We start from the raw sequence: 27600 nt of genomic DNA, 5'->3' as shown, positions 1-27600 counted from the left end.
GACTTCCGCTTCATTTTTCCTCTTGGTGCTTTATTGGTTATTCTCCCTGGCCCTTCTGTTTCTCTTCTCAGGACCCCTGTCCCATACCACCCGTGGTTGCCCTCAGTGTAACTGCTGACCTGACTGTTGTCTGGTGTGTTACTCCCCAACCCCCAGGGGTCCTTTGTGTGACCTCATGCTGCTGTTAGTTGAATGACATATGCTGATTTTAGTGACGTCACTGTATTAGTTGTTGCTCTGTTGTCACTGTTCCAGGGCTGATGTCACGGTGCCCCATGCAGGTGCATCTTCTGCCTGGTTCCTTGAGTTTCACACCCACTGATTGTCTATGCCCCAGTCCCATGCTGTCTTAATTGACTAAGCTTATAAATGTTTCAGCGAAGTACTTGAGTCCCCCTTCCTTTTCTGCCATCTTTCAGCAGAGAAGGTGCAGTGGCCTGTGTCACTGTAGTCAGTGGATGGGGAAGTTGCTGTTCATACTCTGCTGGATGTCCTTGTCACATTAATCTATGTAATGTCACCCAGGCTGCCTGTGCTTGTACTTGAGCTTTATTGATCATACCGATTGACCTATTCTTTTTGTTTCTTTTTAAAGTATTTGAATCATTTGTGGATTATGTGGCAGTAGAACAACTAGACGGTGACAATAAATACGATGCTGGGGAGCATGGCCTGCAGGTAACTTCCTTCCCGAGCTGTCTCCAGTTCTTTACCCAGGCACTGATCACACTGGGCTGTGCGCTTCTTGCTTGTGCTTTTGAGATTTTGAGCCCACAGGCGTTTTCTCTCTCTGAATGGTCTGCTGAGGTTCGGGAGGATATTTCTTTGGTGAAGAGGAGAAATGAAATATAGTGATCCTCCTCCTACCTTTGTCTCCTACGTTACTACTCCAGGTTTACCAGTCTTTTAGGGGTTTTTTTGAGACAGAGTTTTACCACGTCACCCTGGCTGGCCTGGAACTCTGCCCATCAAACAGTGGGATTAAGCCCGGGCCCCATCACATCCAGCTTCACCTGTCTGAATGGTCTGCTGAGGTGGGAAGATATTTGTTTGGTGAAATGTTTCATTGACAGAACTAGAGGAGGTGAAATGTGCTGTGAAGGTTGACAGTTTCTGTTTTGTGCCTCACCAGAACATTTCCTGACCTTTGTATCAGAAAGTTTCTTGGTTATTGTTTTGTTACATTTTTTGATACAAGGTTTACTCTGTGTAGCCTTGGGTAAACTGGAAACTGCTTTGTAGACCAGGCTGGCCTCAAATTTGCCTGCCTCTGCCTCCCAAGGGTGCCTCCAAAAGGTGGGTGCTGGGCGGGATTTAGGGAACGTATTATCATAGCACTTACCAAGACCTGCCAACTTGGGGTGTATGTGTATGTATGTTTGAGACAGGGTTTCTCTGTGTAGCCCTGGCTGTCCTGGAATGCACTTTGTAGACCAGGCTGGCCTCAAACTCAGAAATCCACCTGCCTCTGCCTCCCAAGCGCTGGGATTAAAGGCGTGGGCCACCACTGCCTGACCGCCTGTTACTTGTAACTCATGGTATCATGGTTCTATTCTGCTGGTTCAGAGCACTGAACTGTGCTGCACAGGATGAGTGCTGGGGAGAACTTGAGAAGCAGCCCTGCAGTCTGCTTTTCCCCATCTAGATGAGTAGGCGTGTATGTGGAGACATGTTGGGAAGGCAGGGCAACTTTGGACACGGTTCTTTCACTCCATCTTTATGTGTGCGAGTCAGGGGCTCGTCTGAAAGCCGCCCTGGCGCAATGAAGGTAAAGGGCTCCGTCCAGGGGCTCGAGGTGGGATCCCGAGGCCTCTCCAGTCCGCCAAGGGCGCACCACCGGCCCGTCTCGCTCACCGTGCCGGGGAGGTGGAGCACGAGCATACGCGCTAGGACCCAAAAGATGGTGAACTATGCCTGGGCAGGGCGAAGCCAGAGGAAACTCTGGTGGAGGTCCGTAGCGGTCTTGACGTGCAAATCGGTCATCCGACCTGGGTATAGGGGCGAAGGACTAATCGAACCATCTAGTAGCTGGTTCCCTCCGAAGTTTCGCTCAGGATAGCTGGCGCTCTCCCTCTCCCACACACGCAGTTTTATCCAGTAAAGCGAATGATTAGAGGTCTTGGGGCTGAAACGATCTCAACTTATTTTCAAACTTCAAATGGGTAAGAAGCCCAGCTCACTGGCGTGGAGCCGGGCATGGAATGCGAGTGCCTAGTGGGCCACTTTTGGTAAGCAGTGGGGGCCTCCCACTTATCTACACCTCTCATGTCTCTTCACCGTGCCAGACTAGAGTCAAGCTCAACAGGGTCTTCTTTCCCCGCTGATTCCGCCAAGCCCGTTCCCTTGGCTGTGGTTTCGCTGGATCGTAGGTAGGGACAGTGGGAATCTCGTTCATCCATTCATGCGCGTCACTAATTAGATGACGAGGCATTTGGCTACCTTAAGAGAGTCATAGTTACTCCCGCCGTTTACCCGCGCTTCGTTGAATTTAGGGGTCACGTCAGATCTGTCACCCTTGTGGGACAATTAATTTTCTTCATCTCTGAGCTATCTCCCTAGTCAGAAACACTTCTTTACTAGCTTAAGAAACAGGTGAAGCTGGATGTGATGGGGCCCGGGTTTAATTCCAGTGTTTGATGGGCAGAGACAGGAGTTCCAGGCCAGCCAGGGTGACATGGTAAAACTCTCTAAAAAAAAAAACCCTAAAAGACTGGTAAACCTGGAGTGGTAATGTAGGAGACAAAGGTAGGAGGTTCAAAGTTTATAAAGTGAGACCTCCCCCCACCCCCATCTCCAAGAAAACCAAAAATACACAGAGGTGAACTAAAAATCACCATTTCTTCTCCACTTCCAGGAGGCAGAGAAAGGTGTGAAATTCCTAACATTGCCCCCAGTGTTACACCTGCAACTTATGAGGTTCATGTATGACCCTCAGACGGACCAAAACATCAAGATCAATGACAGGTAATGGGGTGTTGGAGGGGCTCCGTGTGACCTCTGTGCTGTGCTGTGCTCTCTGTTCTCCTTCCTCTAGGGTAGGGTAGAGGTGTATCTGACAGGTGGTGGTTCTCGGTTGATTGTCCCTCTCAGTGATAGTGCCCTGACCCCAACCCTCTGCTCTGCCACACTGAAGACAAAGGGCAGGGTCACAGAGCTTTTGACTAAATGTAGATTTTTACCACAAATCAAATGTTTTGTTTTTAGCTTCCAGAATGTCCTAGGAATGATGGTGTGTGTCTCTACCCCATTATAATTTTTTATTCATATTTTTAAGACAATAGATTCAAGAATTAAGGGATGTGCTTCCATTGGTAGCATGTTTGGCTACCATATATGAGGCCTGGGCTTCCTCTGTAGCACTGCATGAACCTTAGGCATGGTTCAGCCATAGGGCAGGCGGAGAAAGCAACATTAGACACTCTTTCAAGATGATCCTTAGATATCCAGCGAGGTCAGCCTCTCCTAATGTTGATGAGCCTTTGTATGCTCGATGATAAATGGTTTCTCTAAGGTTTTTGGGTTTTGTTTACACACACACACACACACACACACACACACACACACACACACCCTGCGACAGGAAGGGTTTCTCTGTGTAATAGCTCCTGGTAGTCTTGGAACTCACTCTGTAGAGACACTACTGCTTGACTTATTTGAGTTTGTATACAGAATTTCACCCTGGTTTTTTTGAACATCAACTTTGAGCAGGGTAGATGATGGTTAGTCACCATTCATACTTGAAGGTAGAATATGACAGAATTTATTTTCACAAATGGAGTGTGTGGGCTCAACTGCCTTTTTTTCTAACCTGTTTTCTGTACGCCTCCTTTTTCTCCCTGTTTTCAATGGCATTGTTGCCATCATTTTAAAAAATTGTGACTTTTTTTCCCCCTAAATATCCAAGTTGGACATTTTCAGCAAACATTCCCAAGATGGTAAGGCTGGATTCAAGCAGCCCTCAGCCACGAGATTCCTATACTCATTTGGACTCTGATCCACTTTGTGTGGCTTTCCTTTTTTTTTTTTTTTTTTTTTTTTTGCCTCTGAAAGCTATTTACTTAATTTTGAGATAGTTTAACTCAGGCTGGTTGCCAGTTCACCAGGACCATAAACTTCTGACCATCCTGTCTTCACTCTGTGGAACTGAGCCAACACGCTTATACCCAATTGGTGAAAGAGCTTATGGTCTTCTGCATGCTGTCCAGGCACTGTACCAACTGAGCTATTCATCCCATGCTTGCGTACAGCTTATTTATCATTTATAAGATTTAACCAAATCACAAGTTAGGAGGTCACTAATTTAGGATTGTCAAATATAGTACCTTTGTAAAATCTAAGGGTCACGGTCCTTTATACACCTCTCTCTCTAACGTCATGGTGTTGTCAGTACATTACAGATGCCGTAGGCTTCTGTAGGCACTAACATTCATTCAGTGTAAATTGATTGACTATGAGATGGTTGGGCCAAGCTCTGTGAACTTGAACCTCCTAGTTAGTATCGTATTGTTCTCACTGACTTTCCCCTGAACTTTAAGTTGATGATTTTCTCGTAAGTACTCGTAAGTAGCTACTTCTTTAGAAGTAGCTTCAAGAGCCTTCAGAGTCATTCATAGTTCATGATTAATGATGCCCAATTATAAGAGTTCAAAAAACAACATATTTTACGTGGAAATCAATATTGATTTTAAAAATAATTTTAATACATTTTTAAAAAATATTTTGAACAGGTTTGAATTTCCAGAACAGTTACCACTTGATGAATTTTTGCAAAAAACAGACCCTAAGGACCCTGCAAATTATATTCTCCATGCAGTCTTGGTTCACAGTGGAGATAATCATGGTGGACATTACGTGGTTTACCTAAACCCCAAAGGGGATGGCAAAGTAAGTGCTGGCCTTGGGTGTTGAGGTTTAAAAGCCTCTCTTCTGCTTCGTGCTTCTCAGCTCGGGTCCTTCCCAGCCCTTGGATTTGGGGGAGAAGGGAGTTTTGTTTGGGGCTGGAGTGCTGTTTTCTTGTCTAATTTTCGACAGTGTGAAGGAGGATGGTTCATTACAAAGTGAGCTTCTGTGCCAGTACTTAACACTACCTCACAGAATCTCTCGCATGCACGTGATGAGTGCTGACAGCAGTTTCCCTTGGCTGGCCAGGGAGGTTTCATCGCATCAGGGCCTTGCTGTGTCCACCATCATCCTCCGCAGTCCCTGATGTGGCACCCGGCCATGGTCTTTATAATGGTGGGAATGAAGGCCGAGTGTGGTGCTCTGAGTGAGACAAAGAAGGTTTTCAGAATAGGTACTTTTTGGCTGAGGCGTTTAAAATGACTTTCTCCAAGACAAATTAGAAGATCATTGTTGTATAACTTTTAAGTCAGAAGCTTGCCACAGCATTTCTTGTTTTTGCTTTATTAAAATCTTCTATTGAATTGTATAAGTACAGCATGAAGTTTTTGCTTAATTAATTGTACTCTGCCTGTTAATTCTCCAATGGGTTGGTGCTATGTGAATGATTGGTCCAAAGTTGGAAATAGCTATTTGAGTAGGTAGCAAGGAGTACCAGTGGGCACGTGGTTCCTCCGTGCTCTGGGTCTTAGGAGGGTGTGTGTGCTCGGTAGTCAGTCCCTACTGCTCAGTGCTGCTCTCTGCTCACATCTGCCTGCTTCCTTTCCAGTGGTGTAAATTCGATGATGACGTGGTGTCCAGGTGTACTAAGGAAGAAGCTATTGAGCACAATTACGGGGGTCATGATGATGATCTGTCTGTTCGACACTGCACAAATGCCTATATGTTAGTGTACATCAGGGAATCAAAGCTAAGTGAGTGCCAGTGCTTGTGTGAAACTGTGACAGCTTGATGTAGTTCTGCAAAGAATCTTCACTGCCTTGGCTTCCTGTCTGTATAATACAGTACCATAAAGCATAAAGTGGATGCTTTGTTGCCTGCCCAGAGTCCCTACCCCCACAGACAGCCCCCTCTGTCTATCTATCCCCATCATTTAAAAAGCAAGCTGTGCTACGCTTGTGGGCTCCACATGGTCCCACATCCTTCCACAATCCTAGGTTATTAATGAAGACCTAACATGAGGCCCCTGCAAAGGAGGGGAAAGCAGAGTTAGCACCAGGTGAAAGAGGATGCATTTGTCCTGCAGGTGAAGTGTTACAAGCTGTCACCGACCATGATATTCCTCAGCAGTTGGTGGAACGATTGCAAGAAGAGAAAAGGATCGAGGCTCAGAAGCGGAAGGAGCGGCAGGAAGCCCATCTCTACATGCAAGTGCAGGTCAGCCTTGGGCCAGCAGGACAGACTTGCTGTATGTGCCGGGAAGCGCCGTGGGCATTGGGTGCAGCTGCAGGGCCTCACTAGAGGTGGAGAGGCGGGTGACTGAAGCCTTTTGAGTGGGCTCAGGGTGATGTATCTCAGTGGTTGTAAGCTCAGCTTTCTCTGCCTTCAGATAGTTGCAGAGGACCAGTTTTGTGGCCACCAAGGAAATGACATGTACGATGAGGAGAAAGTGAGGTACACTGTGTTCAAGGTTCTGAAGAACTCCTCCCTGGCCGAGTTTGTTCAGAGCCTCTCCCAGACCATGGTGGGTATAGCTCCTCTGCTATCCTCCTAGCCTATTGATAGATACATATCCATGAGAGACCTACTACCTTGGGTAATCACCAATTCACTGTGTCTAAGCCCTGCCTGACTAGGAGATGTTGAGCCAAGCTCCTGACCCAGCAGTCAGAATCTTTAATCTCTTCCTTCAGCATCTACTTCCTTCAGTCCCCAAACCTAACCATGTAGTGAATCTCAGAGAAGGAGCTTGTGCGGGCTGTTTGTTCTTGTACTGCCACCACCAGTGTCTGGTAGCTTTCTAAGCTAAGCTTTTTGAGCTAAGCCCTGGAGTGTCTTAATAGTCCTAACTTTTTAGAAGGCACAGATTGTCCTGGGGAGAGGGTGTAAAGTTTGACCCTGTCCTGTTCCCTTGTATTCACAGAAGTGTTCAATTGATAATGAAATAAGATGCTTGTTGTTTTAATAAAAGTTTTGAATTTTTTTCAGGGGTTTCCACAAGATCAGATTCGATTATGGCCTATGCAAGCAAGAAGTAATGGAACAAAGCGGCCTGCAATGTTAGATAATGAAGCTGACGGCAGTAAAACAGTAAATATTGTTGGTAGATCCTCGGGTTTCTCGTATGGATCTCTGCGGGAGGCCTGTCCTGCAGTTAGCAGCCTTGTGCCCCTTTGGGTTGCGTTCAGTAGAGCTGGACACATCTTCACTACTCAAGTGTAGTTGTCAGTCGCCCTGTCACCTAAGCCATTGCCACCTTCTAAAACCAGCATCTCTTTTGGAAATAGATGATTGAACTGAGTGATAATGAAAACCCTTGGACAATATTCCTGGAAACAGTTGATCCTGAGCTGGCTGCTAGTGGAGCAACATTGCCCAAGTTTGATAAAGATCGTAAGTGCCCACGAGCCACCTGCTACTTTTAGAGCAGTCAAGTAGGCTTGGAGTTCTCATTGATATCAGCAGAGGGCTGAACCTTTCTTTCCTTGGAGAAGGAGCTCCTGGGGCATCCACACTATTCATTCAGACCCTTCCCCTTCCGTGTTGAGGGCTCGGAAGGAAGCCACTGGACACTGGCTCCGGGCTCCTGCTCATCACTCTGGTCAGATGGCTAGGCAGGGATTGCAGGCATGTACTGGGGTCACGTTACACATGCTTCTCCTTAAGCCTATGTGAATGCATGTTGAAGCAGTCATGGCTAAGCCACTAAACAGGAGGCTGCCCCACAAACCAGCTATCTTTTGCTCTGTAAGAATAGACAAGGGGTCACTTTTGTGGAGGATACCCAACTTTTTTGACATAGTCACCTCACTTGTTGCACTGAGTGTCCTGTTCACCTCCTCAAATACTGAGTCACGAGCTGTGATTTGTGGAGCCCAACTCTGCCATCACAGAATCAGCCTCCTGAAGGAGCCTCGTGTCACTGTTACCTTCTGGGGACTTGTCACTGTGAGGGGTTGTCACTTAACCGAAGCTTGCTTGTTAGCATTTTCAAACATTTCACTAAAGATTAGGACGCTAACAGCCTGTTCATCAACTTGTAGATGATGTAATGTTATTTTTGAAGATGTATGATCCTAAAACCCGGAGCTTGAATTACTGTGGACATATCTACACACCCATATCCTGTAAAATACGTAAGTCCTGGCTGTACCTCCTTTGGGCTGGCTTTTGCTCCGTGCGTTACCGTTGTGTATTTAATAGATGTCTTTACTCTAGGTGACTTGCTCCCGGTCATGTGTGACAGAGCAGGATTCATCCAGGACACCAGCCTTATCCTCTATGAGGTTTGCTTGTTTATCTCTCTGTAGTCATTACACCATTTCTGCTTGGGAGGGACGTGGTTCTCTTAGTCTTGAAAATCATTATTGCTTACTCTGTACTTGATTTGGGTCTTCTCTTTCTTGGTGGGTAGCATGGGTGTTGAAACATGGTTTGCCTGTATAGCCCTGGCTGTCCTGAAACCTCGATCTGTAGACCAGGCTGCCTCCTAGTTGCTGGGATTGAAGGGCATGTACCACCACCAGGTCAACTTTAGTTGACAATTCCAGTGTGTTTTGTGTTTTATTGAGAAAGTGCCTCAGATAATGCAAACAGATTGAGGCTCCTTTATATATAGCTACTTTGTATATTGTTACATTGGCCTCCTAATCTTACCACCTCTATTGCCCACCACACCGTGCTACCCATTTTAAGTATATATTTTTTATCTGTTTAGAATTGGGGATCATTAGATAGGTAAAAATTTGTTTTTCCATTTGTATTTTAACTTAATAAAAATGTGCATAAGCCAGGTGTGGTCGTGTGAGTTTGGAGTCCTTGGTACCTTGAGAGGCCAAGGCTGGCATCCAGGGCCAACCTAAAAAAAAAAACCCAAGTAGACCCTGAGAGGCCATGGCTGGCATCCAGGGCCAACCTAAAAAAAAAAAAAAAACCCAAGTAGACCCTGTCTCAAAAACTAAAATGCACAACATGTAGATGAAAAAGATTTGAATATAGAAAAGGCTTAAAAACAATAACAAAAAAATCTGGTCATACAAGAAGTTCTTAAATATAACCACTTGCTATCTCTTCCTGTAGGAAGTTAAGCCGAATTTAACAGAGAGAATTCAGGACTATGATGTGTCTCTTGATAAAGCCCTTGATGAGCTGATGGATGGTGACATCATAGTGTTTCAGAAGTATGTATCCTTGGAGTGTCCTCCTCAGTCGTGGGCAGTTGCTACTCTGGGTCAGCTTTGGTGTTAGGGAATGTGAACAGTGACCTTAGTTAGAGTTCTCTTGGTGATACGGTGGTGAGCACCTGCAGTTGTAGACCTTGGGAGGCAGAGAGGCTGCAGGACCCAGGAGCTACATTGCAAGCTTTGACATCTGCTGGGACTGTGAGAGCCTGTCTCCCAAGCCCACGTTCTCTGATGTCCGAGGAATGTCTGTAGGGGCCAAACTGAGACATCTTTGTAGAGTACAAGTCCACGTCCTTCTCTGAAAGTACTTGAGACTGGCCTTCTTTAGAAGGTTCCTCTTCTGCCTGTGTCCACACCTGCAGGCCAGGCTAGTGCACTGCTCGGCAGAGAGCCTGTCTGTGGGGAGGTGTGCAGTCACTGAGCAAGCTGCTGGCACTGAGACCTTACTGTAGAGCCTCAATTAGTTTGTGCTGCTTTTATGTGTATGAATGTTTTGTCTGTCTGTGTCTACGCACAGTGCGCGTGCCTGCTGCTGCTGGTGGAAGCCAGTAGTGTGGATATCAGGATAGATCCCTTGGGACTAGAATTAAAGATGGTTATTGGCCACCATATGGCTGTTAGGTCCTCTGGAAGTGCTCTTAACCTCTGAGCCACCTCTTAAAGCATATACTTGCTTATCTTGCTGTGCCTTGCTACAAAGGTAGCTGAGGCCGGCTCCTTGTAGCTTCTGGTGAGCACAGTCTGCTTTCCATCATCACACTGCTTGACATGCACTTGTTCCTCCCCAGGGATGACCCAGAAAACGATAACAGTGAGCTGCCCACTGCTAAAGAATATTTCAGAGATCTCTACCACCGGGTCGACGTCATCTTCTGTGACAAAACGATCCCCAATGACCCTGGATTTGTGGTCACATTATCAAATAGGATGAATTATTTTCAGGTATTAAACAGGCTCCTTGTGGCTTCAACTCTTCGGTAAGAAGGAAGACTGCCTTGAGACAGATTTTGAGTTTCAGGCTTCCTTATACTGTACAGCAAATGTAAGACCAACCTGGGCCACACAGTAAGGTGCCTCAGAGTTCTGAAAAGTGAAACTTGTTTAAAGGTTCGCCACACAGAAAAGAAACGATGACTATGTCTAAAGAGATAAATGCGATTTATATATTATGTATTATCACATAAGTATAAAGTGTAAATATAACTACAGTTACTGATGCCATCTATCACATTATATTATGCTACATAGATACATAAGCGTTCAACTGAAAACCGTTGTTCAAATAGGTTGCTTCCATCGTGACACATGTTAAGAATATTGTTTTGTTCTGGCTAATAGAAAATTTCTAGGGTATTTCATTTCAGGTTACATGTGAATATCACTTTTTTTTTTTTTTTTTAAGAAACTTAACTAAATAATGAACCCCAAGACTTATGAGCAAATGTCCAGCCTTTCCCCAGAGTGCCAACCTCCCCTCTTCTGGTCTTTTTCTACTCCCTAGGTTGCAAAGACAGTTGCACAGAGGCTCAACACAGACCCCATGTTGCTGCAGTTTTTCAAGTCTCAAGGGTAAGTGAGCCTCACTCTGGCTGCTGACTGGCTGCTCTTTCCTATGTGCTGAGTTCCACCCGGCGTTGTGTGAGCACGCTTGACTAGATAGGTAGATCACCTCTAAGTTTACATACAGGTGTATTTCATTACTTCCATTTTAACCACATGACCCAGAGGTGGTGCAGTAATTGTCCACCTCCTCATGCTGGACTAGGTTTTGGTTGGCCCTTCATGCTTTGTTGGATCCAGGGTCCTAGGCAGCTACAGAGACTTGTGTGTGCTCTTTCCCTTTACAGAGAGTATTTTTAAGGCTTGTGATGAGAGACTAAGGTATGGGGAACAGAAATGGGCTAGGTAGGCACACAGCTTTCAGACAGTGCACACCCAAGTCTGCTTTTGTTCTTAGTTGGAGTGTATTGTAGATCAGTAAACAGTTTATTCATGCACTGTTTTCTTGCAGTTATAGGGACGGCCCCGGTAATCCTCTTAGGCATAATTACGAAGGTACTTTAAGAGATCTTCTACAATTCTTCAAGCCAAGACAACCTAAGAAACTTTACTATCAGCAAGTGAGTCCAAGTCAACAAAACTGGGTAACAAAGGGAAGGCGTGGTTTCTCAGGAGTGTGTTTGAACAAGTGTCTCTTTCTTAATAGCTTAAGATGAAAATCACCGACTTTGAGAACAGGAGAAGTTTTAAGTGTATATGGTTAAACAGCCAATTTAGGGAAGAGGTAAGCATTTTTGTCTAGTGTTACTGTTACCCTTTCAGAGCTCTAGAACTAAGAGTATTTTCTCAGTGGGGGCATATGGTAGTGGCCTTTGAAAGCGAAAGCCCGAAGTAAGCATTGCTGAGCTAAAAGACCCCAAACAGGAGCTTGAAGTGTCTTTATGGTTCCTTGGCCCAGCAAGTGCCATGTTGTCCTCACACTGCTGCTGCAGCCGTGGCCTAACCTAACCTGGGTAGATCCTGCTAGGAATGTGCACACAGCCAAGCTGTGCTGCTCCCTATGCCACATCTGTGAAGGAAAGATCCCGCTTACCTGGTCACCAGACCATTTTATCTTCATCTCCTTTTGACCAGTCTCCTGATGCTGAGAACAGGAGCGCTCTCGGGGTAACCCAGGGATTATCTCAGAAACATCTCAAGTCCTGGTTTGGTGGAGACACTCCTCCTACAGAGGATTCCTGACTGAATCCTGCCTCTCCCAACTAGAACTAGAGAAGACGTTGGGTTTGTTGCAGCAGAAGTCTGTTTTCTTTAAAGACTTATAATATCCTGTCATCACATAGGAAATAACACTATACCCAGACAAGCATGGCTGTGTCCGGGACCTGTTAGAAGAATGTAAAAAAGCCGTGGAGCTCGGTGACAAAGCGTCAGGGAGACTTAGGCAAGTATCTCCTGAGCTGCAGGAGGGTGGAACAGCCGTTCACTCCAAAACCAAACGGCCCCATCCTTCTGCAGTTGCTTTTTGCAAAGCCCCAGCCCATTTCCCAACTTCTCATCAGTTAACTGTAGTAAATGGGTATGATGCCTGTAGCAAAGGAACAGAACGGCAGGACAGATTGGGTGCCCATACTTCTTGGGTGGTTGAGTGTAGCCCTATGCAGACTGTAAAGTGATTCTGCTTTTCTGAGTCCTGTGTATTTCTGTGGTTTTGCCTACAAATGTCAGACAGGTGGCCTTTGGACTGACTGGTTGGTTCTCCGAATGCTTTCTTAGGGATTTCCATAGCAACAGGCAGGACTCCGGTTACTGCTGAGCCTGCTCCCCTCCTGTATTGAACTCAGTCACTAGAGAGTATGATCCATATGCACCTGAGTGTGGTGCTCCTCTTCTGAGCACCATCATGCCTGCCGCGCTTGTGTCCTTACATGAGATAAATACTTCATTGCGCCATTTTTCTCCTTTTAGGCTGCTAGAAATTGTGAGCTACAAAATTATTGGTGTGCATCAAGAAGATGAACTATTAGAATGCTTATCTCCTGCAACGAGTCGGACTTTTAGAATAGAGGTAACTGTCACCTTGCTGGCCTTGCCCTGCTTGTGGGCCTGCAATGCAGTGGCTGTCTTGTGCTGGGGTGGGTGCCACTGTAGCATCCATTCTGCTGTACACAAAGTAGCTTGTTAGTTCATCGAGGTCAATTTCCTCTTAGCCTTTAAAAAGGCTGCAGTATGAAAAAACTGCACATAGCATCTGGTAATGAGCCACTGCCTGGTGTGTACCTGGTGGTGCCGAGCACAGTTGCCTTGTGCAGCCATTGGCACCCAGAGCCTGTTCATCCCAAACCACTGCTGCCTGCCTTTTCATCCTGTTACCCTTGACCCCTTGTGAGGGAAATCATGTGGGTTTGTCTTTAAATTCGTTGGTTCCAGGTGTGGTGGAACACACTTATGCCTTCATTTGTTATCTGTGTGCTGTAAGCAGAGCCCAGCACAGGGTGCCAAGATCTACTGGAGGTGGAGTAACATGTTGTGATCCACTGGGGGTTCTGGGAATCACTTTGTGCTCTACAGACACCCGCTCCTACTGTAGCTTCCAGGCCACAGCTCAGCAACCTTCCTCCTCTTCTGTCCACTCACCCTAGTCAGTTCCTGTCACCTCCTGGTAGTGCCAGTGTGGTAGACATGTGAACCTTTCAGGGTCATCTGTATCTAAATGGGAGTGTGCCCAGTGCGTGTCAGGTTAGAATTTAAATTTAGTGTCTTTGTGTTTACAATGTGTCTCTAGGAAATACCTTTGGACCAGGTAGACATAGATAAGGAAAACGAGATGCTAATCACAGTGGCACATTTCCACAAAGAGGTGTTTGGGACGTTTGGAATTCCATTTTTGCTGAGGATACACCAGGTAAGAGTTGAAAGGGTTGGGGATCTTTTGTTAGAACCCTGTGCCTTTGAATGCCTTGCTGATCTCAGCTACTTGCACAGACAACCCTGGCTTTGGCATCCAGCACACCTGTCCCCCTTGTCTTCCCAGGGTGAGCATTTCCGAGAGGTGATGAAGCGGATACAGAGCCTGCTGGACATCCAGGAGAAGGAGTTTGAAAAGGTAGGTGTGCTTGAGAGCCTGGCTCTACCTCAGTGACTAGCACTTGAATCCAGAGTGAGGTAGCTGGGCCGCTTTGGCGGGCAGAAGATAATTGGGGAGTTTTGCTTGTGTTTTCCAGTTTAAATTTGCAATTGTCATGATGGGCCGGCACCAGTACATCAATGAAGATGAGTATGAAGTGAATTTGAAGGACTTTGAGCCACAACCTGGTAAGAAGCTCTCAGGAGAGGCTGTCGTTTGGACTGTAGGTCTTGAAAGTGTACAGCCATTGGAAGGCAGCAGTCCTGGGATCAGGTCACTGTTGGGGCTGAGGCTGGGAGACTCTGGCTTTAACAAATGGCTAATGGTCCCTGGCTTGACTGAGCAGCCATCTATGTGAGGACTTGTGACTCTAGTAGTTACCAGAGAGCCTGGGTCTTAATGGTTTGTTCTTTGTCCCTGCCAGGTAACATGTCTCATCCTCGGCCTTGGCTAGGGCTTGACCACTTCAACAAAGCCCCAAAGAGGAGTCGCTACACTTACCTAGAAAAGGCAATTAAAATCCACAACTGACTTCCTTCCCGTGTCCAAGGCGAGGGACAGTGCGTGGGTGTGTGCCCTTTTTAACAGCCGTAGACCTCTGGTGCACGTGCACTCTCCCCGAAGTCTCCAGCAAGAGGACTTGCTGCTGATGTTTTATTTTGTTGAGGCTGTTCAGTTTGGCTTCTCTGTATCTATTGACTGCCCTTTTGGAGCAAAATGAAGGTGTTTTTATAAAGCTTGGATGCCAATGAGAGTTCTTTTATGGTAACCACAATGCAAGGCAGCCATCCGCAGCATGGGAGAAGAGAAGAGGTTCCTAGGGGGTGAGTCCCTGGCAGAAGTCCCTGGTTGGCGCAGGCAGCCTGGCCACCTGCCCTGCAGCTCGTCAGGCTGATGAGTAGGCTCATCCAGTTTCTTCCTTCAGTTAGACTTTCAGTGACCTGTAAAGGCAAACCAGAGAAAACCACCCTAGTCAATAGCGCTCTCCTTCACCATGTCCGTTGCTGGCCCTTCCTGGGCTTCCTCTCCTCAGCTGCCTGGAGGCTTTTTAATAACCGTCTCTCTTTGTCAGTTAGTACTGTTCAGCAGCCTATTCACGAAGTGGATGCACTGAATGCGGTCCTGGCAGTTAGGGGTCTTTTATACACTGAGAACATTGTCAGATACGATTAAGGTTTACTCTGTTGCCCATTGGCAAATGTAATGATCTGAGCAGGTGAAAAGTCACTCTAGGCTTCTGTGAGGACGGAGTGGACGAGCGACAGAGGAGAGAGCCTTTTAGCAAGGGCGCATGCACGCTGTTGACTTTGTAAAAAAGATAAAATAAAAAAGGAAAAATGGAAAATGAAATTGTATATTTAATGAATGAAACCTGTACAATTTGCCCTGGGAGGAGGCCATTTTCTATTGGGTGAGTGCGAGTGACCCTGGCCGACTTGGACACTCTGCGTAGCTTTATTTGAGTCTTCTCCTTGTTTCCCTTTTTGTTGGAGCTAATGCCAGCTGCGTGTCTAGTTTGGAGTGCAAATAGAAGGAGCAAGCCACACTTCTTTCCCACCCCCAGTACTTCTGTTTGTTTCTGTAGCAGCAGTGTACACCAATTCTCCTGTATATTGCCTTTTTGCTGGAAAATGTTGTATGTTGAATAAAATTTTCTATAAAAATTATAATCCAATGACTGCTGTGGAAGCCGAGGGTGACTGTGCTCCCCTGGGAGCTTTGCGTTGAGCCAGGCTTTCAGCCGCCACGTGCTTTCTCACCTGGCTTTTTCCTTTGGGTGGCAGTTTTTATTTTCTTTTTGAGACATGGTTTTGCCCTACAGGCCTGAAGCTTGCTACGTAGACCAGGCTGATCTTGAACGCACAAAGGTCCACCTGCCTCCGCTTCCCAAGTGTTGGGTTTAAAGGTGTGAACTCCTGGCTTCCCATTGGAGCTTGAGGGGTAAGGGTTTGTAAGGTGTGGTGGCATGGGCCTATAATCCTAGCAGTTAGGAGGCTGGGGGAGGAGCGGCAGATCAGCCTGTGCTACGCAGACAGACCCTGACAAGAATTTGGAATGTAGCTGGCGCCACAGAACTTGTCTAGTATGTGCAAGGCCCTGGGCTTCATCCCCAGTATCTAAGGAAAATGCAAGCATCCTCAGGTGGAGTCCCTTGGAGTCTGTATTCAGACTGAGGAAGAAGTGTAGGGACTCTGCGTGAGGCGTCTGGGGGAGGCCACTGGTGTGCTGTGGGTTACCTCGGGCCTCCTGGTTCTGAGCCAGTCTGTAACCCGACTTCCTTTCTCTGTTGCACTATGAATTGTGTGCCTTCTGATAACTTATTGTATCCAGATGAGTGGGGAAAGCAGCACATCGTGGGGGGCCAGGTGGGCCTCGATCCTGCTGGGCCCTTTGGCCTGTAAATGAGAAGTTACAGGTAGTTACAGGCAAGATAATGAGGACTGCTCACCCAATGTTGGCCTTTGAACCCCAAGGTGTTCCTGTTTCAGGGTTTGTTGGGGTTGCTCAGACTTAGATACCCACGATTTCTATTCTCCCTTAAATATTAAATGACTATTTTTCAAATAACTTCTTGTAGTGTTTCTTGTGTGCCGCATTCATTTCTCCATTCCTTACCAGCTCCCAAAATACCAAGTTCATTTACCTGATTTGGGGGGAGGTAGAAGCAGATTTCTACTTCTAAATTTAAGTATTACTAAAATGTGAGAAACGGTTTTCTTCCAACCTGCTCACTGTATCCCCTGAGGATGCCGTCGGGTCCCTTTGCTCTGTGACGTGGGTGTTGATAGAGGGGGATTGTGACTTCAGTGAGGGCTTGCAGCCTTGGTGGCTGTGTGATTCTACTCAGGGCATGAAGCTGGAATGGTTGTGCATACCAAAGTGGAAACAGGGTAATGAGTTCAAAGCCATCCCTAGCTACGCATAAGGGTCTGGGACGCCTGAGACCCAAGCTTGAAAACCATGGGTCATTGGCCTCTGTGGTTTTCTTTTTTTTTTGGTTTTTCGAGACAGGGTTTCTCTGTGTAGCCCTGGCTGTCCTGGCACTCACTCTGTAGACCAGGCTGGCCTCGAACTCAGAAATCCGCCTGCCTCTGCCTCCCAAGTGCTGGGATTAAAGGCGTGCGCCACCACGCCCGGCTCTCTGTGGTTTTCTTCAACACTAGAGCTAGCCGGGCTAGGTCCCAGGTCTCCCTGTGGCTCCTCGGAGACCACTCCCCCCTTTAGCAGAGCGTTGATGGAGCCAACTGTCCCTGTGACCAAGCACATCTGGCAAGGAGGAATACCATATTGCTTTCCAGCTGGCTGTTAGGGTAAATGTGTGGTTATATTGATGAAGCCTGGCAGGGTGGTGATCCCAGCCACCGATGAGACTAGTCTGGGCTACATAGTACAAACCCTCTCTCAAAGTAAAAACCAAGTCTGGTTGTGCCACATGGGGAATAGGTACAGCCCTTCCTGGAATGGATGTCTGTGGAAGCTGATGAGGGACAGAGGTCAGGTGCTTTTGTAGGAATTGGGGCTGTCTTCATGTGTGGGGCCCTCAGCATGTTGTCCCTGTCCCAACCCTGTGCTATCGGACAGTAGCTGCCCCTGTGGCAGAGTGCCTTGTGTCCACTCACCACTGCCTGTGGCTAAGCACCAGGAATGGGGCTCAGTTCCTAAGGGAAGGGACAGTCACTTTAATCTGTTGCACAGGGTCACAGCCAAAGTCCAATGTCCCCCCTGGCACTCAGTTTGCTCCTAGGGACTGCTGAGATGCAGTTCTTACAACCCGCTGGCTTGAAGGAGCCCCAGGGGACTTTGATTTCCCAGGTAGACAAAAAGCTCCATCAGGACCAAATCTCCTTGTGTCCTTCAGTTTTACTGTTGGTGGACATGGGTGGTTGTGAATGAGCCCTGCAAGCTGGGACCCTCTGCTTTGAGATCATTCTGAGGGCAAAATCGTGGGTATGATAGTCTCTGTCCCTCCCTGCCAGGGGCCATTGGCCCATGTTAGGTTATTCAGCCTGGTCTGGCTGAGTGGCAGGGCTAGATGGCAGGTCCCAGCTTGTACCTTCAACATGTTTGGAGACCAGACTCCAAAAGGTCTCTGAGGTGAGCTCACATTTCCTTGCCTGCCAGCCAGGATACTGGGCTCTTGGATGTTCTAAGCTCAGTTTTTCAGGATTGGGCTTGCAGTAGGGGGAGGTGAGGAGATTGGGAGGGGGCACCTTTAGGTTCATCTCGGCTGAGGGATAGTGTTAGCCTTCCAGCTAAGTGGCACGCACAGTGCTAAGGGCACATCAAAAGCTGTCCGACTTCTCTCCCTGGCCCTAGCTCACTGTCCCCAGACCAACTGGAGGGTAGATTTCCAAGGTGGACCTGCTGGGCAGGGCTGGCAGCAGTAGACTGGGAGTGGGCACAGAGGCCGGCCATGGTGGCTGCTGATACCACAGCTATGGCACGCCACACCCACCTGTCCACTCCAGTGATAAGGCTGACACAGGGTGGGGTGACCGTCATCAGCACCATCCTTTTAAGCTCGCACGGCTGACTCGGCAGCTGGACACAGCATCAGCCTTGATGCCATGTAAAGCAGCACCTTCAGACAGCTGCAGTACTGTGGGTTTCTTCCACTTTCTATGATATGGGCAAGCCTGGGGTCTGTGTGTGGGGGTCACAGCCTGGGCACTGTGGAGTTGACAACTAAGACATTCCTGTCCAGGAATACAAGTCAAAGCCCAACACGTTGCATGGGGGACAGAGAGGGACCTGAACAGGGAAGGAAGCTTTCAGGTGAAGTTGGAAGGTTCATCCAAGGCTTGCTTTCTGCCTGAGGCCCACGCTGACTTGGCATGATAGTGTGATCTTGTGTCAGACCTATTTCTATGCTATTAAGGTTCGAAGTTCTGAAGTCCAGTTTCCCAGTGTTCCCTTCATTGCAGGTGGTAGACAGGCTTGGGGGTGAAGGAACCCCTCAGGTCTGGAGAGCTGCCTGCTTTGGGCAGTGTGCCTCGCCCGATTTTCAGGCTTCTGGCAATCTCAGCCTGGAATGCTTGCTAGCCCACCCACAATGTACCTACCCACTCATCTACAGCTTTTATATCAAACTAATACAGGGAGGCAGACCTGAGTTTCTGGCTGCCCATGCATTCAGTCACCAGACCACCTAAGCCTGGATTTCTACCTCTGTCAGCTGGTGCAATGCTACCTCCCTGTGGTGAGTAAGGGTATTACAGGGAACCCAGCACAGATCAGTGGCTCATGTACCTCCTGTGCCCCCCTTTCTCTTATTCAGGTGATTTACCCAAGTCTCTTCCCCCTTTCTAGTCATATAATGATAGCTGCACCAGTATAGTTGGTTTTTTTCAGAATTAAATTGAGCTCCAGTGTGGTAGTTCACACTTGTCAAACCAGCGGTCAAGAGGCTGAGTCAGGAGAGGATGGTGAGTTCCAGGCCTGCCTGAGATACATAGTAAGCTCAAGGCCAGCCTGGGCAATTTAGTGAAGTCCCTGCTACAAAATGAAAAGGAGGGTTTGGGATGTAGAGTGCTTCCTGTCATACACGAAGCCCCCGCTTCAATTCTCAGCATTGCAAACAAAGACAAAAATCCAACCATTCTGAAAGTGGATTTCCCTGTACCTCCTTCCTGATCTTGCCCCTAATGCTGCTCATCCTACCCATTAGTCTCATCCACATGCCAGTTTGAGGTCTTTTAACAACCACTTCCTTCCTGTTGGCTGCTTTGCACGGTAACCCTAGGAAGGAGCCCACCGCAGGAGAGGACTCGGCAGGACCCCTTCCTCCCTCCCCAACTTCTCTTGTAGCCTCTCCCTAAACTTCTGTTAGGTCATAGGGGTGTCAGGCTCATGAGTCTTCCTGGAAAAAGCACTGGAAGGATGGGCTATTCTGGGGTGCGTAGAGAGGGTGCTGTCTGGGTGGGGTCCGGAGGGAGGTAGGAAACACTGCACATGGCCCCAGGTCAGCTCATTGAAAGAGTATGATCTGTGAGTTCTGGGGCAGCAACTGTTGCCGTGATAAACTACTCTGATAAGAAGAATGGAAGGGAGAAAGGGTCATTTTAGCTCCCAGGCATCAGCTTGAAAGTCACCTGATACCCACAATCAGGAAGCAGAGATGGATAACTGCGTGCTGCAGCCCAGCTCTCTTTTTTTCACTTAACCAGTCCAGGATCCCAGCCAGGGAATGGTGCTGTGCACAGCGGGCAGGTCCTCCTGCCTCCATAAATATGATCACACGTCCACCCCCACGCCAGGCAAGGCACCTTGCCTAGACAGTCTAGATCTGGACAACAGCAGCAACAGATTTCTCTTTGCTTTTTCTTTTCTTTTTCTTTTTTTTTTTTTTTTTTGTTAAAGGGACAGGCATTTACTATGTAACTAAGGCTGGTAATCCTCATCTTAGGCTCCCAAATAAATATTGAATTCTTGTCCATATTAACCGCACCATTAACTGTTAGCCACAGGTGAGGCTGGCGAGGGATGAGGGAGCAGCAGAGTGTGGGGGGCAGGTGGAGGGGAAGAGACTGGGTGAATAGAAAGGCAGGTTGCACTGGAGGCCATTGGAGGAGAGGTGGTAGCCAGACCGTCCCCATACACCCACTCCTGCAGGAGAGGGCTCTCGAGACCCGGTGAGGTCCCCCCATTTGTCTGTTTGTCTGCACATATGTGGGTGCACCTATGTAGGTGTGCATGTACATAGGTGCACAGTCATGTGGAGGCCCAAGGTTGGTGTTCAGGATCATCTTACTCATGTAGGCAAGGTCCCTCAAACCCAGAGCTTGCTCACATGGCTAGTCTCACTAGCCAAAGCTTGCTCTGGGAGCCTCTTTCTGGGACTTAGAAGGCTGGGATTACATGTGTGCCGCCTGCCCAGCCAGCACCTGTGTGTGTTCTGGGGATCTAGACTCTGTCCTCACTCCTCTTCATTACAGGGCCATCTTCTTTCCATGCCAACACAAGGGCTTTGTCGGCTGCCCGAGGCATCCAGGGAAAAAGGCCTCTGGGCTGCTGGAGAGGACAGAAGCCTAGGGAGGTGGCCAAAGGGAGCTCAAGCAAGCCTGGGGACAAAGCAGGCTGAGGAAAGCTGCTAGTGGGTGGCCAGAGGACATCTGCAGCCCTGGGGGCTAAGGATCCCAGACTGCAGAGACCCACAGTGAGGAAAGGACCACGCTCTCTTGGCACTGCAGTTAGTGATGGGGCACTGGTCCCTGGGGAATCGGGTGTGAACCTGGATGTGGGTTGGGGGATTATACAGATGAGGTGTGGCTAACAGGTTTTCCCAAAGGGGCAGAAGCTGGAGCTGATAGGAAGAGGCTAGGAAAGAGGTGGCTTGGCTGGTGGAGCTGCGGCATCTATAGTCAGTCAGAGGAGTCTTGTGCTCCAGCCCTCCTGAGGAAGATACCAACCCGGCACATGTTGTGACCCAAGCTTATATAGGTACCATCTATGGTACATGGATAGAACAGAGGAGAGTGGAGGGTGTTTTCACTCACTCACCACCACTCTTGATGAATGGGTATATGGTGGGCACACACACACACACACACATGCATGCATAGTGCATACATATACACACATACACAAACACATATACATAGACATATAAGTGCATACATGCATATACACATACACTCATACACACATAAACACCCTGATGTTGCTTTATTGCTGTTTATAGTCATAATCCCAGGCGATGGAAGTAGAAGATCTGGTGATGGCACAAGGGGCAGGAGTGGGTCACATCCATGGTGCTCCGTATGCAGAAGGGGATGAGACAGCAGCCCAGGAAGCACCTGCAGCCTCAGAAGCAGTGTGTGTTCACCTGAGTAGGGTCCCTGTGCCGGCCTGCACCCTCCTCACACCCGAGTAGGGTCCCTGTGCTGGCCTGCACCCTCATCACACCTGAGTAGGGTCCCTGTGCTGGCCTGCACCCTCCTCACACCTGAGTAGGGTCCCTGTGCTGGCCTGCACCCTCCTCACACCTGAGTAGGGTCCCTGTGCTGGCCTGCACCCTCCTCACACCTGAGTAGGGTCCCTGTGCTGGCCTGCACCCTCCTCACACCTGAGTAGGGTCCCTGTGCTGGCCTGCACCCTCCTCACACCTGAGTAGGGTCCCTGTGCTGGCCTGCACCCTCATCACACCTGAGTAGGGTCCCTGTGCTGGCCTGCACTCTCCTCACACCTGAGTAGGGTCCCTGTGCTGGCCTGCACTCTCCTCACACCTGAGTAGGGTCCCTGTGCTGGCCTGCACCCTCCTCACACCTGAGTAGGGTCCCTGTGCTGGCCTGCACCCTCCTCACACCTGAGTAGGGTCCCTGTTCTGACCTGCACCCTCGTTACACTTCTGTGTGGGTCTCAGTTCTTTGGGAGCAGTTCTTCAGAGCTGGGCTGAGAGCTATACTGAGCCTCTGTTTCTTGGCAGAAGCAGTGATGGCGACCTGTGTGGAGCCATTTGCCCTGCAGGTGGGCATTGTCCACCCCACCCCCATCCATTGTTTCAGCCCCGCAGCCAGAGGGCAGACTACCCTGAGAGAAGAAACCAAACCCAGACTGGGACCTCCCTTTGTCCCCAGTTCTCTCTGCACTCGGCTGTCCCACCCCATCTCTAGCAGGTCCCCACTACTTACCCAAACACAAAGAGGCCACTGCACAGCAGCCAGGTGAGGAGGCCTGGGGTATAGGTGGTCACTGTCATGATACGGTTCCCACAGTAGGGACATATGGTCTGCACTGGGATCGAAGTTGGCATATAAGGTATGCCAGTGAACAGGCCTGGGGAAGGGAAGCAGGGAAGATGGGTCAGATCAGAGTGAGTTCCAGGGGAGCCAGGGTTCCGTGGAGAAACCCTGTCTCAAGAAACAAACACTAAAATCCTCCAATAAGTTTGCAGTAGAGAAAGGAAGATATCTCAGAAACTCTAGGTATGGCACCATCTCAGGTGAGCAGTGTGAGGCCCAGGCTCACCAGAGAAGGTGCTGTCTGCTTGGTGACTGGCCTTCTGGGTACCTGACACAGGGAGGAGAGGCAGGTTCCTTACTTACCTGGTGGGACTTGGTTGTACACGGGGTAAACTCCAGGTGATCCTGGTCCTCTTGTGCCAGGAGGGTAAAAAGGAGGTGGTGTCTCCCTGGGCTGCTGAACATCTGAGAGAGAAGCAAGAGGCAAGGCCCCAGGACTCAGATCTGCCGGCACTGAGCCACCATGTGGCTGACACTGCCATTGTGAGCTAAGTTGCCCACGGTTATATATATTTAGGAGGTGGAGGGACCAGGAATTGAACTCAGGCACTTCTGCCTCCACTTATGCCCTCCTTCTGCACAGGGGAAGTGCAAGAGATCTGAGATGCAGCCTAGCTCAGGGCTATTTGGCCACACAGTGCCAAACAGGAAACATGGTTCACCCATTCCTCAATGAAGCGGGAGCCGAATGTTGCAGGTAGGGAGGCTCAGAAAGGTTGAATACCTTGCATGAGGTCCTTCAGTAAATATGTATTAGAGACCAGGTAGGTTTCTGACCAAAGGCAAGGGACCTAACCTCAGCGTGGGCTCTGAAGTCAGGATATTTACCTTTCCTCTGATGCTTTCAGTAGCGGGAGGAAGTTGAGAGAAGGTGTGTGTCTCCAGGCTCACTGGGAGGGAGCATCTACCATTCTGCCTTGGCCTGCACCCCATGTCCAGTTTATGCAATGCTGACAAGCCCAGAGCTCAGTGCATGCTAAGTTCTCTGTCAGCTGACTGAGTTGCATCTCCAGGTTCATTTTTTTAAGTTCAAATCTCATTTAGGCCAGGTGTGGTGGCGCACTCAGGAGGCAGAGGCAGGCGGATTTCTGAGTTCAAAGCCAGCCTGGTCTACAAAGTGAGTTCCAGGACAGCCAGGGCTACACAGAGAAATCCTGTCTCGAAAAACCAAAAACCAAAACAAAACAAATCTCATTTAGGCTGGCCTGGAATTTGCTACCCTCTTGCCTCAGTGCCTGGAGTGCTGAGATTTCTGGTATAAGCCACCACCCAAAATGAAACACCATGTTGTTTGTTTGTTTGGGTTTGGGGGGGTTGTTTTGTTTTGTTTTTGAGACAGGGTTTCTCTGTGTAGCCCTGGCTGTCCTGGAACTCACTCTGTAGACCAGGCTGGTCTTCAGCTCACAGAGATCCACCTGCTTCCGTCTTCCAAATTGCTGGAATTAAAGGCATGGCTTTTTTTTTTTTTTTTTTAAGCCACCATGATCTGGGCTGGCAGCAAGATTCACAGAGTTTTTCTGTGTAACCATAGATGAATAAGACCTGGGCTTGCTCACCAATGGCCTGACTCCAATTTGCAGGACCTAGTAGTTAAGAGTGATTCTCTCTGTTCAGAGCTTCCCCTCAGAGCCAATTTCCATGACTTCCCCTCACAGCTTCCTATACAGTCTCCTTCCAGAGCAGGACCAAGCAGAATAGGCAGCCCCTGACCATGTAGCCCTCCTGTCTCCACTTTGAGGACTCAGGGTGTATCGATTTTTAGGCTTTTCTTACAAAGAAGAACCCAAATGTCAGAAATGAAGCACATGTGGCCAGTACTAGAGTCAGCCCAACTCCAACAGGGCCAGGGCGCAGCTGAATAATCCTGGGTCCTCTGTTTCATTTCATTTTGTTTTATTTTATTGGAGATAGAGTTTTTCTATGTAGTCTTGGGACTCAATTATGTAGATCAGAGATCTGCCTGTTTCTGCCTCCTGAGTGCTGGGATTAGCTATGTAGGCCACTACATCCTGAACCCTCTTGGCCATTTACGTGTAGTCAGTAGGAATTCCAAAGAGGAAACACTTCAGAGGTGGGTCAAACACCTTCCTTGGCCACCTCAGAATATAGGCAGCTCCACCTCCTGACCCCTGCCCTGTCCTATGTGCCGTACCGCCTGGAGGTTGTATTGATGTAGGAGCCATTAGTATTGTTTGGCAGATTCCATGTGATGCTGGAGGCCTAACTTACCCATTGTCCCTACCAGGTCACCTGGGCAGTAGGGGTCAGTGAGACTTGGGGGAGGAGATGGGATCAGCCCCAAGACCGACCAATACATTGTCCCTCCCACCTCGCTTCCTCAAGCTCTCACTCAACCCGAATGAGGTCCCTCACCATGGTCAGGGTCCTCTTTTGGTGCCATGAGAGTCCTTTGTTTCAGAAGTATTCATTGAGCAGACTCAGGGGGTTCTAGGTTCTGAGTGGATGGGCCCCTGGTTCCAGAAGTTTCCTTGGAGAGACCCCACTGGGGAGAAAGGAGAGCTCTTACAACTGCCACAGCCAGCCATTGTGATGTCTTTGGTGCACAAAGCAGGGGCTCTTGTGTCCACGTCCCGCTGGAGAGGGAGGGAGGTGCCTGCCTATGCCTCAGCCTGAAGGACCCTTCCATACCCACTGCTGCCTCGCTGCCAACAGCAGGCTTAAGCTTTGTGAGCTGAGTAGGGAGACAGCTAAGACACGGTGATGTGAGGCATGATGGAGGTACTAGTCACCACCAGTGTCTTTTCAGTTAGAAGGTAGGTAAGTATGGACCCAGGCCTGCTGTCACTGGCCTGTGTGATGTCTTCACACAGCACTTCAGAGGCTGAGGCAAGAGGATGGAAAATTCAAAGCCAATCTGGGATACATATCAAGAAGAAAGAAAGAGCCGGGCAGTGATGGTGCACACATTTAATCCCAGCACTCGGGAGGCAGAGGCAGGTGGATTTCTGAGTTCGAGGCCAGCCTGGTCTACAGAGTGAGTTCCAGGACAGCCAGGGCTACACAGAGAAACCCTGTCTAGAAAAAAAAAACAAAACCAAAAAACAACCCCCCCAAAACAAAAAAAAACAATAAAACAAACAAAACAAAGAAAGGAAGGAAGAAAGAAAGAAAGAAAGAAAGAAAGAAAGAAAGAAAGAAAGAAAGGAAAGAAAGAGAAGAAGTGTGGGGAGCACGCACCCCGGAGTTAACATTGGCTGACTTCTTGCTTGTAATTAGTCAACAATGAATCTGCCAACATCTGTCTGTTTTTAGTTAAGACATGCATGCAATATACCTGGCCAAGTTCCCCGACTTATGCATAAATCTTTGAGAGACTGTTCAAGCCTGGAGGAACAGGGTTTAGTCAAACATAGTGTGTACCATAAACTTGCCAGACAAGCATTTGTGGTCATTGTTTAACCTCCTGGAATTGGTCATACTTTGTGTTGCTTGCCTTTAAAAGACAGAAAATACACTTGCTGCTGGTGTGGCATTGGCCTGCAGTCCTCCCATTTCTGTCTCTTGCATCTTCTTTCTGCTTTTCCTATAATCATCCTCACTCTCCCAGTCATGTTGACTGACTGGCTGGGTCCTGCAAAAAAAGAAAGAAAAGAAAAGAAAAGAAAAGAAAAGAAAAGAAAAGAAAAGAAAAGAGTGAGCTAAGTGTTGCCACTGATAGATGCATACATACATACATGCATACATCATACATACATACATACATCATACATACATACATACATACATATGCCAATAAGCTCAGTGCTTGAAAAGTAAAGAGAGGAGGATCACTGTAAATATGAGTTCAAAGCCAAGCTGGGTTGGGTCTTAATAGTGGGTTCCAAGTCAGCTTGAACTACATACAAAGTTCAAACAACAAACAGGCTCAGTTTGTAGAGTAATTGCCAAGCACAAAGCCTGGGGTTCGATCTTCAGCAGGACATAAGCTAAATGTGGTGACATGTACCTATAAACCAGCATCAGAGAGGTAGAGGTGGGAGGGTCAGGAGTTCAAGGTCATCTTCAACTATATAGTGGGTTCAAGGCCAGCTTACACTATAGGAGACACTGTCTAAAAAAATAATAAAATCTAGTCACATGGTCTACACCTAGATACTCACAAACCTGTGTGTGCCTTCTCGGAGTCCATCAGCCTCCCCTGCTGGTTTAGCTCCAGGAACCCAGGGAGAGCTTACCTCTCCTTACCTCTGTTCCTCACCTTGCATCTGAAGGATGGGTATAATTGCAACCTTGGTGGGGGTTTATATGTTTGTGAGATAGGACTTGAACTGCTCTGTAACCTAGGCTGGCTAGGAACTCACAGTCTTCCTGCCCTAGATTCTAAGTGCAGAAGCCCTTCTCCCAGTGGGCTTCCCTAAAAGTGGCACCACACCCACATTCTCAGTGCTGGGGATCTGCCCAGGGCTTTGTGCATTCGAGATAAGTGCTCTACCCACTGAGCCACATCTCCAGCATGGGCAGTTGGCCAATACCCGACCGTCTTTTGCTATAAGGAACTTAAGCATCCAAAAACATGGGTGGTGGCAGTCATGAAAGTAATCCATCTCAGGCCCCTGGAAAGGGCTGTGTGACCGTGCTGATGAGGGTGGGATTAAGGTGGAAGGGCAGTGAACTGCACAATCATTTCAGTATCTCTGCACATCTGAATATTGTAAATTAGGTTTAAAGTTAACGTACAAAGTGAATGGGCGTTTGAAGTTCATGGTGTTGCTAGACAGGCTCAAACCTGTTACACAGCTGAAAGTGATGAGCTCTTGTCCCCCTGCCTCTGATTCCTAAGTGCTGGGATTATGGGTCTACACCACTACAACTGTTTCTATGTGGTTGTGAGGCTGGAACCCAGGGTCTTGTGCACATCCAGTGTCCTAAGTTTCATGTCTCTTGCTGTGATAAATACCCTGACATGAGAAACTTGAAGGGCAGGGTTTGCTTCAGCTTCAAGTTCAAGGGACGGTCCACCACGGCAGAG

At 48.2% G+C, this 27600-nt stretch overlaps 2 protein-coding genes across 4 annotated transcripts in view; one reads left to right on the top strand and one right to left on the bottom strand.

Annotated features, from left to right (window-relative positions):
- Usp7 (ubiquitin specific peptidase 7) overlaps positions 1–16437 on the top strand; it is a 53571-nt gene extending 37134 nt beyond the window's left edge. For all 3 annotated transcript variants that reach the window (XM_021185633.3, XM_021185632.3, XM_085832375.1), the window contains exons 11-31: positions 596–678; positions 2855–2964; positions 4728–4884; positions 5669–5813; positions 6146–6276; positions 6449–6583; positions 7048–7149; positions 7347–7452; positions 8103–8195; positions 8278–8345; positions 9139–9239; positions 10031–10184; positions 10744–10811; positions 11254–11362; positions 11449–11526; positions 12086–12186; positions 12711–12810; positions 13528–13647; positions 13777–13848; positions 13967–14057; positions 14294–16437. In XM_021185633.3, coding sequence (XP_021041292.1) covers positions 596–678; positions 2855–2964; positions 4728–4884; positions 5669–5813; positions 6146–6276; positions 6449–6583; positions 7048–7149; positions 7347–7452; positions 8103–8195; positions 8278–8345; positions 9139–9239; positions 10031–10184; positions 10744–10811; positions 11254–11362; positions 11449–11526; positions 12086–12186; positions 12711–12810; positions 13528–13647; positions 13777–13848; positions 13967–14057; positions 14294–14400 — 2231 coding nt within the window. In that variant the 3' untranslated portion in view covers positions 14401–16437. The remainder of the gene's footprint in view (positions 1–595; positions 679–2854; positions 2965–4727; positions 4885–5668; positions 5814–6145; positions 6277–6448; positions 6584–7047; positions 7150–7346; positions 7453–8102; positions 8196–8277; positions 8346–9138; positions 9240–10030; positions 10185–10743; positions 10812–11253; positions 11363–11448; positions 11527–12085; positions 12187–12710; positions 12811–13527; positions 13648–13776; positions 13849–13966; positions 14058–14293) is intronic.
- Positions 16438–21525: 5088 nt separating this feature from the next.
- Positions 21526–25099, bottom strand: Litafd (LITAF domain containing). Its single transcript, XM_021185548.2, has 4 exons — positions 24984–25099; positions 22914–23015; positions 22500–22644; positions 21526–21665 (listed from the first exon to the last, which is right to left on the bottom strand). The coding sequence occupies exons 1-4, from the start codon at positions 25009–25011 to the stop codon at positions 21551–21553; spliced, it is 390 nt and encodes a 129-aa protein (XP_021041207.1). The 5' UTR covers positions 25012–25099; the 3' UTR covers positions 21526–21550.
- Positions 25100–27600: the final 2501 nt, after the last annotated feature.

This window comes from Mus caroli, unplaced genomic scaffold (assembly GCF_978045245.1).
Source record: "Mus caroli unplaced genomic scaffold, Mus_caroli_1 scaffold_17, whole genome shotgun sequence".
In the NCBI taxonomy this organism is placed as follows: domain Eukaryota; kingdom Metazoa; phylum Chordata; class Mammalia; order Rodentia; family Muridae; genus Mus; species Mus caroli.
This window is presented reverse-complemented; position numbering and strand designations above follow the sequence as displayed.